Source organism: Micrasema longulum, unplaced genomic scaffold, assembly GCF_059751315.1.
Source record: "Micrasema longulum isolate JH-2025_06_02 unplaced genomic scaffold, ASM5975131v1 h1tg001492l, whole genome shotgun sequence".
Classification (NCBI taxonomy): domain Eukaryota; kingdom Metazoa; phylum Arthropoda; class Insecta; order Trichoptera; family Brachycentridae; genus Micrasema; species Micrasema longulum.
The window spans coordinates 337,036-349,298 of NW_028278676.1; the positions used below are offsets into that span (position 1 = coordinate 337,036).

The 12,263-nt window shown below is 31.7% G+C and overlaps 2 protein-coding genes across 2 annotated transcripts; one reads left to right on the top strand and one right to left on the bottom strand.

Moving 5' to 3' along the window:
* Positions 1 to 748: 748 nt before the first annotated feature.
* Positions 749 to 5,651, top strand: LOC148275195 (protein crossbronx homolog). The gene is made up of 6 exons (XM_088236020.1): positions 749 to 1,066; positions 1,142 to 1,326; positions 1,768 to 1,832; positions 2,135 to 2,235; positions 4,454 to 4,641; positions 5,198 to 5,651. Exons 1-6 carry the CDS (start codon positions 1,037 to 1,039, stop codon positions 5,463 to 5,465), a joined length of 837 nt encoding a protein of 278 aa, XP_088092146.1. The 5' UTR covers positions 749 to 1,036; the 3' UTR covers positions 5,466 to 5,651.
* LOC148275196 (UPF0598 protein CG30010) lies at positions 5,197 to 11,888 on the bottom strand. Its single transcript, XM_088236021.1, has 2 exons — positions 11,584 to 11,888; positions 5,197 to 11,501 (listed from the first exon to the last, which is right to left on the bottom strand). Exons 1-2 carry the CDS (start codon positions 11,755 to 11,757, stop codon positions 11,007 to 11,009), a joined length of 669 nt encoding a protein of 222 aa, XP_088092147.1. The 5' UTR covers positions 11,758 to 11,888; the 3' UTR covers positions 5,197 to 11,006.
* Positions 11,889 to 12,263: the final 375 nt, after the last annotated feature.

Sequence of the window (12,263 nt, forward strand, 5' to 3'; positions counted from 1 at the left end):
GTATGTGTATGTCTGAACTAATTAAATACAACAATTTACAGTGACGTATAGCAATAAATATGCACTTTTTTGGCTTACCAACCGCATCTCGTATTTAAAAAGTATTGCATAGCCCTCTACAATTCTAAATATAGAGATTGAAAATCACAATACACAACATGCGAAATGCAAACATCCGTGTAAAAAAATGATAATTATAATATTTTCTTAGTTAATAAAATTTATTTGTAACTCGTTAACATAGCTAAGTAATTGTCCATCAATATTATTATTTATGTGGTTTAAAATTGTAAAAAACTTAAAAATACTTTTTTAATAAATTTAATTTCATAAATTACGTATAAAATGAACACCTGTTTTTTATAGTTTCACTGCAATTAAAGCATTTTCTCGTCAAAGGTGACAGCATCTTTCTGGGTAGCGTTACTTCTAATCACGACGAAAGTTCGTTAGTGCGGGTAAAGGCAAAAAATCATATTACTCACAAATTGACGTACCTTTAACTTCGTGCTTGTAACGTGTCTATTTAAATTGTAAAAATCATAGCGCTGATTTTATTTTGGCTAAGCTTGATAGTCTAATACTAATAAAAAAAATTAACAATCACTGAATTTTTCTAATTTTATTCAACTCTTGCTACACCCCCAAATAGGCAAAAGTTGGTCTTGGGGGAAGGGGGGCGCCTGTTATTTTTCTAGTCGTAAGGGGGTCAAGAATCCAAGAAGGTTGAAAAACGCTTGTCTACGATACGATATTTAAACGCAGCCCGCAGCTAGAACGCAGCAGAAATTGGCAAATGTTAGCTATGGCTTATGGCTGTGTTGCTGTGTAGCAAAACGCAGCCCATTGTACATTAGCTCAGTAAAATAATTTCACATTTCGATTTGGAAGGCTAACTTGACACTTGACGTTTATTCGAGTAATAAATATAGAAAAGATCAAACTTATCGTTAATTAACATATTAATCTGAAATGTGAAACAGTTCGTAATTATTTATTATCAGTTTTATTTTTTTCGGTTTCTACAATTACCAAGATGTACACGGCAATCGCTGCTAGTTCCAAGGTCTGAATAATATCTTCTTGCATACGCACTGTTATGATTTCCTGATTCTTATGTAAATAATATTCTTTTTATCAGAGAAGAGAGACTAGCGAAGAATATTCTCAAGATTCTTTCAAAATGGTTCACACACAGGACAAAGTTAACGATCAACATTTGCATGCCATTAAGTCATCGGATAACAAGGCTCCAGTTATTACTAACCCGGAAACTATGAAACTCTACAAGCTTTTCCAACAGGAATACACAATAGTTGCTGAATAGTAAGTAATTTCTGGAGTATCTCCCCTTAACTTTATTTATTTATTTTAAAAATAACTCTTCATTTTCAAAACTTTCATTGATTATTTTACCCATTACAAACGGCGCTTCAAAGTTTTTTCTGTAACAATAAAATCTTGCTCTATTTGTTGTGCATGGGTAATTTTGCTGTAAACATATTAAGAAATGAAATCCTCCTGAAATTTGTATTATATTTTTACTTTCACTTATTTACGTGGTTCATATTAAATTTATATTGTTGAAATAACTATAGTGTTATTTATGGTAATTGAGGTAGGTACATGTCAAAACTAAGATCTGTTTAAATACAAGAAGTTTAGTTTATCTTATGTTGAGTTGCTTCTATTATACTTATTTTGATAACACTTTAAAATAAATTGAGTCAAATTCTGTCATAATAATTGGAAAAAAAATCTTTTTAGTAAAATGCTTCAGAGTGAAAATCTTCACGGAGTCTACATTATACCGTCTTTTGAAAATTCTTTCTGTAAGTATTTTTTCTGAGCATATTTTTTTTTATATCGTCATGATTGTAGAACAACGACGCGGTTAAAATTATTTTTCGCACACTTAATAAGTTCAAAACTACATCATTTGATACTTGGGTTAGTTATATATAATTTATTGTTTTCTAACCTGGAATATAAGCCTTTTCAAGATTAAATATAAAAGAATGTCAATGTCACTTTTTTCGCACACCTGTCGTTCTACGATCACAACGATTTAATGTGATTGTTTTTGTAAGTACTATTATGTTTAGTACTTGATAATTTGAAATTATATTTTTAGTATGGTTCGGAGTAATATTTGTAAGAAGTGGATGCTATGAAGGAGGTATCTTCAGATTTTCCGTTACTTTGCCAGACACGTTTCCCGACTGTGAATGTCCGGTGAGTACTTACTATATTATCCTACGTATAAGTATATAAGAAAATATTTATTTCATTTTATTTTTGCACCACAACAGGCCAGGAGGCCCAATTACAGTGGTGAATTATATCACAGAACACCCAGGCATAAGAAAAATCACATTTTAATTTTTGTGTTCTCACCGGGAATCGAACCCGGAACCTTCCGTGCGTGAGTCAAGCGTCTTGACCAATACACCACGGAGGCCGCCAATAATAATATATTGTGTAACTGCACGCGTTTTAAATATAAAAACCTACTTTAAAAAAAAGCTAACCCGATAAGGGGGTTTAAAATATTTATTATTTAAAAAAATAACAAAAAATTAAGTGTTAAAGTAAAAAAAAAACTAATAAACCTTGCATGAAATATAATTTTCGTGTTAATTTGTAAAATCTATAGATTTAACATTCTTTTTGAAAATAAAACAATTCGTCTGTTTTCTACAGGTTTGTGATGTTCCAAAAAATCTAAAAAATAATATTATAAAATCTATAAAGAAAATCATGCTGACAAACCAGCCAAACGTTTAAAATTACGTATTGCTTTTCTCACAGCTCGTACGCATTCGGCTCAAGCGAACGAAAGAACGAAATGAACTGGAGACACGAAAGATATGAAGAAAAAAAATATCCTACATTCTTTACAATTTTGGCATTTGACAAATATTGCTGCCCCTCTGTCATTTCCTTTTGGTCACCGCCAAGGAGACTTATGTCCTCAGATGCGGCATGTTGTGAACAAACTGTCCCTTAGTCATCACAGAACAAACTATGACTTCCAGGCACTCATACCCAGAACAATACGACTTGTAATTTAAATCAGGACCTGTATTGTTTTAGTGTAAATCCACTTTGTTTTAATGGAAAAAACATCAGTAGTCCCAGATACATATTTTAATATGTACTATTATTATTCGAAAAAAATCGTCATTTTACATTGAAAGTTCTTTATTGGTTAAAATGATCTCATTTGGTTCAAAAGTTATGATGTTTTGGAAATTGCACAATCATTTTCCTGAACATTTCGTTCAATGTGACTCCGGTTGTTTTGTCTTTTAAGGTACACAGAGTTTAAATTGTATTTACGCTGTCGATAAATAATTATCATCAAAGTAAATATTTCATCAAAGTAAATATTTCATTAAAGTAAATATTTTTAAGTAAACAAATTAATAACTATCGCTTTGAAGTATATATTAACCTTGTACATTACAAGCAAGGTATTGAATAATGCAACTACATAAAAAAAATAAAAAAAATAATCATCATCATCATTCCATGTCCACTCCCTAGTTAAAGATCCTCTAGACATTTCTGTTGGCTCCCATCTCCTGTGCATTCTCCCAAGTCAGGTTCGCATCCCGTAGTTCTGACATAAACTGTTGGCGAACAGTCAGCAGCAGACGTCCAGGACGTTGAGAATCTGATGCCTTATAAAGTAGGCAAGCATGGTTATAGTTAAGGCTATCAGGAGGCATCTGCAGTGTATGGCCTAGCCAACCATATCGCCTCCGCTTGATGACAGTTGGCAACAAAGTTCACTGTGTCCATTCTCTTATTATTTCATTGCTTACAAAGTCAAACTGCCGCACACCCAAGATTCTTCTGAGACATCTGCTCTAAAAATTCAGTATTTAGCTGTTTTGGGCCCTAGTGAGGTATCACAATTCCCACCCGCAGAGGAGAATAGGTGTTGTGCAGGCGTTATATAGGCGGCATTTGGTTTTCACTGAGTAAATATTCAATCTCCAGACAGCCTTCATACTGGTGAATGTGGCGCCTGCTATTCTACTCTTTTATTGTTTTTGGAAGGAGATGGTTATTCCTCAATCTAGTTGGATTGACTTCCTTAGAAAAAACCATAAGGATTATAAAAAAGAATGGCGCAAGGACGCAACCATGATGATCTCTGGTGGCGACTTCAAACTAATCTGTGACAACTTTGTTAATTCTGATTTGTTCAATAAGTTTGGCTAGTTTTATAGGCACCCCTTACACTTCTAGTATTTTTTAGAGTGTAGGTCTATTGCGGACTATCAAACGCTTTTTGGTAAACTACGAAGCACATAGCGAAGGAACTATTTAGTTCTTCAATAAACATACATTTTATTAAATTTTAACTAAATAATTTATTAAATTAGCATATTCATCTTAAAAGACCAAATACATGTGTTACTAAAAATAAACCCTTTTGCAGACTGTCACATTTCAATCTCAAGTGTTCCACCCAGCAGTGGATATAATAACTGGAGTTCTTTCTCTTTCTGAAGTTTTTCCCAAGTGGACGAAATCCAACAACCACATATGGCAGATATTGAAATATATTCATTGGATTTTCCTCAATATAAATGTTAAATCAGCAGCAAATGCAGAAGCACTGAGATTGTAAGTCATATTGTTAATATATAAACAAAAATTATACAAACCCCATTAATCTTTTTTTATTTTGCGTAGATTGTGTGAAGAATCCTAAGCAATTTTCTAAAAAAAATATTTACTTCATATTTCATTTTTTATCTTAGTTAATAAGTATTGAGTTTTATTAAATAGAGTTGTATTTCTAAGTTTACAAAATATCACTGAAAATTACCTTCAAATTGTTGTTATAAAAAATCATAGACTTTTTTACATTAACATACGATTTTTACTTACACTAGTTAGTTAAGAGCTGACGATCGGCCCTGAAGATTCAAAGGGTTAAGTATGTTATAATATGCATTAAAATTAAATTTAAAACAAGTTAAATTTTACGCACACCATGGCCACCGATTTGCTAGTTTGATTTTTGTTTGAACCTTACTTTAAAATATAATATCTCATTCAATTGTAATGCCAAGGCAACATTATCAGCATTACGTTTATTTAAAAAAATAAATATATATTTAGTAATAATAATTGTATTCTGTGCATTAATTTATTTATATTTGTTTTTTGTTTTCAGATTCAAAACAAATAAAGTACTTTTCACAGAAAAGGCCAAAGAAAGTGTTATGTTGAGCATTGACCACCTGTATGATGAACCTCCAACTGATGATAAGCATTACATTAGCTTTAGTCCCTACGACCCTTCCATTCATGACTCTGTTAAAGTTTCCATGATGAACTCATCCCTATCTCCGTCGAGTAGCCACAGTCAGGGTCTCTCGTGGGTCCAGCCCGGAACATTCCGACCATTTACGAAAGCTGATGATAATGACGACTCCAGGTGAAGAAAGATTTAATAAATTGTTTTGCTTTAATGTGTAACCAAAATATTTTTTGTAATACTTTAAAAAGAAATCAAATTATGTTATTACTGAATAAGTAATTTATTTCTATACATATCTAGTAAGAGAGGTATAATATATACATCTAGTAGAGTTGAGATTCAATAAATGAGGTTGTTGTGATTTAAGTAATTAATGTTTCTTTATTCTCCTAAAATGTTACGTGATTACTCTTCAAAATACTTCTGTTTATCTTAGAGACCCATTTTTATTATCTCTTCTTACTCTATTACACCATTGGATTATTGAAAATCTTATTTAAATTTATCATGTTGCATCACTTTTAAATAAAAATAAATTCATGTGTTTTGTGTTCATTGTAGAATTCCCATATTTCAAATATTATCTTTTTATTGCGAAATACCTATTTTAACCGATGTATTTTTTGACACTAAATAATAATTGACCTAACAATGTTTTGAGTAAGTCCAAATGTTTGAAGACAGACTGGGTTTCCTCCCTGGACCCTGTAAATGCACTAGATATCCATATTCCCTTCTCAAAAATGTTTTCCCTCTCTGTTGCAACAAATTTATAAATAATTTACCTACCTACATATTCAGCTATCGAGCTGGCTGTGAATTTAATATAGAAATAGAGTATAAATCACTATTGTGCGTACAAGCTGATGCCAATATGTGATTAAATTAAGTAAGAAGACATTTATTAATATTATTTGTGACCCTAAAAATTACGATTTAATATGCATGATTGTTGCATATTGTCATATTTATTTAGTTTTTATGGAACCATTTTTTTTTGTATAATTAATTTTAATCTAACCATAGTACAATTTATATTATTTTACAAAAGTGCAAACATGAATGTAGATTATAAAATTGCTCGGTATCAGTCAGTTTTTAAAATGCTTTTTGTTTTTTTATTATTTGAGTAACCAAAATAATTCGTGAACTCGACAAAACTGCCAACAGTTTTCTTTGATTTATATTTATTTTATAAATACTATGCTTTTACAGTTTATTAAACAATCAGTATATGAACAAACCTACACACATTATGTGTAATATGTATGTTATTTAAAGTGACCAGTTTCACAGGAATTGATATAATAATGTAAATACTCATTAACTGTTTATCGACTGAGATGATAATAAATGTGTATAACTTCACATAATATTATATAGAGTTCTAATATCAAGAGATTTTTAGATAGGTATTTCAGAACTAATGTAATTAGTTAAATGTATATGTATACACTCTGACCACTAATACTGCCGCTGTCGATGAAGGGGGAAGCGTTGATTTCCCAAGATGTTGCAATATAATGTCATTGTATTAAACAAAGCAGGTACCATGCCTAATTTTAAACATGAAAAATAAAATTTACACCTGGCAATCTGTCAAAAAAACTGTCGATTTTTTTTCCAAGAAGTATAGCAGTATAAAAGTGGCCATAGTATAGTCATGCAGAATATCAACTAATAGTAATAAAGTATTTACTTATAGAGACAGCTTAATAAGAGACCTTACTCAATGTGCTGGAATTTCCAAAGTGTTCAATTTTAAACATCGTTGTCATTGCGTTTGATTCTAACTCAATCACTTGCAACATTGCCAACCTCTAGATTCGTTATTCCCCCATATTTTTATTTTTTTTAAATCAGTAGAATTCAGATTGAATTCGGTAGATAGGTAGATTGCTCACAAAATCGGTAGGGTTGGCAACGCTGCTCATATAAACTATTTTCAGGTTGTACAATTTCTGCAGGATCAGATAATATGTACAATTAATAATAAAAATAATTATTTTATTTTAAAAATGTATATACTTAAGAAAAATATTAAGGCTTTCTATACTATTTTATAAATTGTCATCTCTGAATGTAAAATTATTATGTACACATACATATATTATTGCTATGGTTATTTACAAAGTTTCAAATGAATGTTGTATATTTTTTATTTTACTTTTCTTTTTATCATAATATGAATGCTATGTTCCAATATATTGTCAATTTATTTCATTTCTGATGATCAAAAATAATCTAATCTGGGTGCCTTACACTAAATTAATGTTGTATTGTATAATATATATTACATTCAACATAAAAACTTTGAGGTCGATAATTGGCCCTATCAGATTTTTCACATACACCCTCTTGGGTTAAACTATTATAAAGATACAGACATAAGTATATCAGGAACCGAATATTATGGATATTTGTCGATGTACATATATTTCTACTGTTGACTCATGTCAATGAAATAAGAAATTTTGGTTTTTTAATTAAATAGCACTTTTCCATCAATAAAACACTCGCATCAAGGCCATGGAGAAAATTAAATTTAGAACATTTTAAATCCGAACTTCTGACATCGTTGATTGGTCCGGACATTGACCGTCGCTCAAACGACGTCGATCAATTGGTTGGGTTGTACAATGAGGTACTATCTAACCTGATAGACAAACATGCACCATTTACTACGAAAACTATTCGAAAAAGGAAATCTGATGCATGGTTTGACGAAAATTGTCGACTCAAAAAGAAAGAGCTAAGACGTCTAGAACGCAAATACAGAAACACACTGTCAACTTTGGACCGATCAATATGGTTAGATATGCAAGCCTCTTATAGGACATTTATAAAAGAAATAAAATCTAGTTTCTGGTGTACAAAAATCACTGAACAGAAAAAGTCTCCAAAACAACTCTGGCGAAGCCTTCAATCTGTTCGTGGTGACTGTATAGCAGAGACATCTAACACAAGCGCTACTGCCACTGATTTTGCCGACTTTTTTACAAATAAAGTCGAAAAAATCAGACTGGCGTGTAGTTCAGCGAAAAAACCTGTAATTTTAGATAATGCCCTTCAAAAATTCAGTAAATTTGAACCAACGTCTATAAATGAGGTTAAAAAAATTGTTGCGGCATTACCCAACAAACAATGTATATTAGATCCGATGCCAACATGGCTTTTGAAAAAATGCATTAACGTATTAGCTCCATTTTTAACAGATTTATTTAATACATCCATGGAGCGCAGCATTGTTCCGAGAGCCATAAAAAAAGCAAATGTAACTCCACTTTTAAAAAATTCCCAACTAGATGTGGAAGATCTTTCCAGTTTTCGCCCTATTTCAAATCTTCCCATCGTATCAAAAATACTAGAAAAAATAGTTTCTCACAGGCTCGTTAACTATATCGAGCGGAATTCTTTATTTTCGGTAAGGCAATCGGCATACCGACGTTTTCATTCCACGGAGACGGGAGTGATAAGAGTACTGTCTGACATTATAACGTCGGTGGACTCTGGTAATCTGGTGTTGATGGCTCTTCTGGACATGAGTGCTGCATTTGATACTGTAGACCATAATATTTTGCTTGAACGTCTGGAGAAAACTTATGGTATCCGTGATCAGGCACATATGTGGTTCAGTTCATATCTTAATAAAAGAGAATATGCAGTCGTGTTCCAGGGTAAAAGCTCAACCAACTTTCGGGTGTCTACAGGAGTGCCTCAAGGGTCAGTACTCGGACCACTTCTCTATCTCCTTTACACTAAAGATATAGAGAACATTATCAAAGAATGTGGATTGTGGTCGCACTGCTATGCAGATGATACGCAGATTTATTTTTATTGCAAACCAGGCGAGAGAAGTGGGCTTGTCAATTTAATTGATGGATGCATCAAGAAAATAGGAAACTGGATGGCTGAAAACAGACTAACATTAAACCCATCAAAAACTGAACAACTGTGGGTGGCTTCAGCCAGACGACAGAATTTGATCCAGGATACGGCTCTACCCAATGTAGGGAGTGCCGTTTTACCCACCGTTAAACTACTGGGAGTTTTACTCAATTCTGACCTATCTCTTGACGCTCAAATTAGTAGAACGATAAGTTCATGCTTCTACCAGCTGAGACAAATTAAATGCATACGCAAAAATTTGCCGGTTGATGCCGCCCGTCAATTAATAAATGCGTTTGTAGTGTCTAGAGTCGATTATTGTAATGGTATCTATGCAGGTCTACCAATGAACAAAATGACTCGCCTACAATCTGTATTGAATGCCGCAGCGAGACTTATTTTCGGAATCTCTAAGTTCAGTCATATCACTCCACTACTTCGGGAACTACACTGGCTACGTTTTCCACAGAGGGTCGAATACAAACTCTGTTGGCTTATGTATAAGTCACTGCACAACTCGGCTCCGGAATATCTAAGGGAACTATGCATTCCAGATGAACTAGCTGACAGGCGTCTCACGCTTAGATCAGCTACGTCTACGGCGAGAGGAAAAGTTATTATACCTCTACGCAAACAGCGCACTAAATTTGGTGAGCGCGCATTTGCGGTCGCAGGCCCTATGGCATGGAATGCTCTCCCAGCAGAGGTGCGAGGCTGTGAAAGTGAAGTGATGTTTCGGAAAAAACTTAAAACCCACTTGTTCTCTAAATCATTTGAATAAATCCGTAGCACGTGACAACAAAATAAATTATTTTAATCAAATTACAAATTTAAAGCTTCAATTAAATTAACTTAACAGTAGAATCACCATGTAAAGCGCCCTTGAGGTATTTTATTACGAAAATGGCGCTATATAAGTTATCCACAATAAATAAATAAATAAATACATCTATTTGAACCTCAATAATGAAAATTGAGACAATAAAACTACAATTATCCAGATTAATGAAAGCCAGATGTTATAATATAAAAACTTTAACATGTCTAGCAAAGTTAATTGCGCAGATGAAAACACGCGCTGGCCTTCAGCGCCTTTTTATATTTGTTATTATAACATCTTTATTTATTTCCTGATAACGATCCTGATATTTGACAGTCCGGATGACTGGAGTCCAGATAAACGGAGTTCTACTGTATAATGAACAGTTATTTCAAAGCCTGTAGGTATTATCACTATAATTCAGTAATTAAAAACAATGCAACAAACATATAATTTAAAATGGAAAACCACAACGTTAGTACTTTGATAATTATAATTTTAAATTTATTTTAATGAAAATGATGCACCTTGATGCAATTGTTGTAGAATCATGGGTTTATTTACATCAAAACAACATGTGTTTTTGTAAAAATATTAATAAATATGTGTGTAGTATAAATTATATTTATTAAATATAGGTAAACTTAAGACTAATAGCAATAATATCGTATTTACTTTAATGTAAAGGTACTAAAATAGTAACAAGAACAATAACAAAATGTGGTAATTGTAAGATATTTCTTTGAGTGCCAATGCTAAAATGTATAAATAATGTACATATTATACAGTTTACCAATTTCCTTTGCATTTGAACAAATAAACAGTTTTGTCATGAGAATAATTATTTTTACTACTTTTACTAATGCCATATTAATATTTTGTCAAATATAACAAATGTATAAATTACACACCGAGGCACTCAAAGGGTTTTTAATTATATATCTCCTAAATAACTAACAATGACCCTGTGATGTAACAAGTAAATTAAATAAAGAACTCACATTAATGATTGTTTTATTTATTGACTGCTTTTTTAAACCAATTCTGGTCCAGTTCATGTTGAACTTCATCCCATGTGAAGTGAGTCGGTGGGTTATGTTCACCATTGTGAAATTCAAAATATTTACTCAATTCTATTGACAAGTTGGAGCGTATTAAACCTATTGATCCGAACTTCTCATTTGCAGGGTGATATACTCTGCCTGTTTCTGGTAACATGTATATCTTATTGGGTAAAAATTCTGTAACAAGTAAATCTCCCACGTGCCCATATGCTACAAGGTTTATTTTTTTCCCTTCTGTAACTTTCTGCACAATATGAGTATAAACTATTGGATAATCATCGCATCTGATGTAATTTCTCTCTTTCCCACAGGGAGATATATAGGGAAAATCCTCCATATACTTTCCCGTGTTATTGATTTTGAGATTTTTGAAAAAGAACTGTAAAAACTTTTTTTCTTTAAAGCAGGAAGTGAAATTTTTCATCTTCGAGTCGTCCAAAAACAGCTGAAATCATACATTTTATTTTAATAATGATCATTTGAAGAAACTGCACGTAAACAAATAGATAAACCGATGTTGAAATTACCATGCCTTGGTGATCAATATAGTAAAAATATTCCCTTATTCTCGGTTCTAATTCCTGACCCTGCACATAAGAAACAGGTCTTACAAGTAAACTTGTTTTAATTTTTTGTTTTACTTTGGAGGTTATATTTTTTTGGATGTATTTGTAAAACGTAATATTTGTTAGGGAAAGCATTATGTGAACGTGTTAAAATAACCGATAATATTTTTATGGTAAAACAATTTCGTGTTTTATTTTAATTTATTTTGTATTTTGACAGATGTCAAAAATATTGCTGCTCGCTTGAACAACGACCAATATAGTAGAGTACCTCTTAATACCTACCCACTTAATAAAAGTACCTACTTAATAAAATAAAACAAACAATTTTAAATAATAATATAAAGTATATATATTATTATACATTTATATATTTTAGAAAATAAATTATTATGTATTCAATGTTGGAATTAATATGTCGTTTTTAGTTCATTTTTGTTTGTAAAACCAGTCATCACAATCGAAACATATTATTTTGAATCGGTTATCAAGAAAAATAATATTTAAAGAAATGTGTAAACGGAAAAGGTCTTGAAAAATTTGCTGAAAAATGAACTTACAAAAAAGATTTATTATTTTGTTTTTTTTTCAATAAAATATTTTCCATGGCGGTTTGCATGAACCGAACTATTTAATGACTT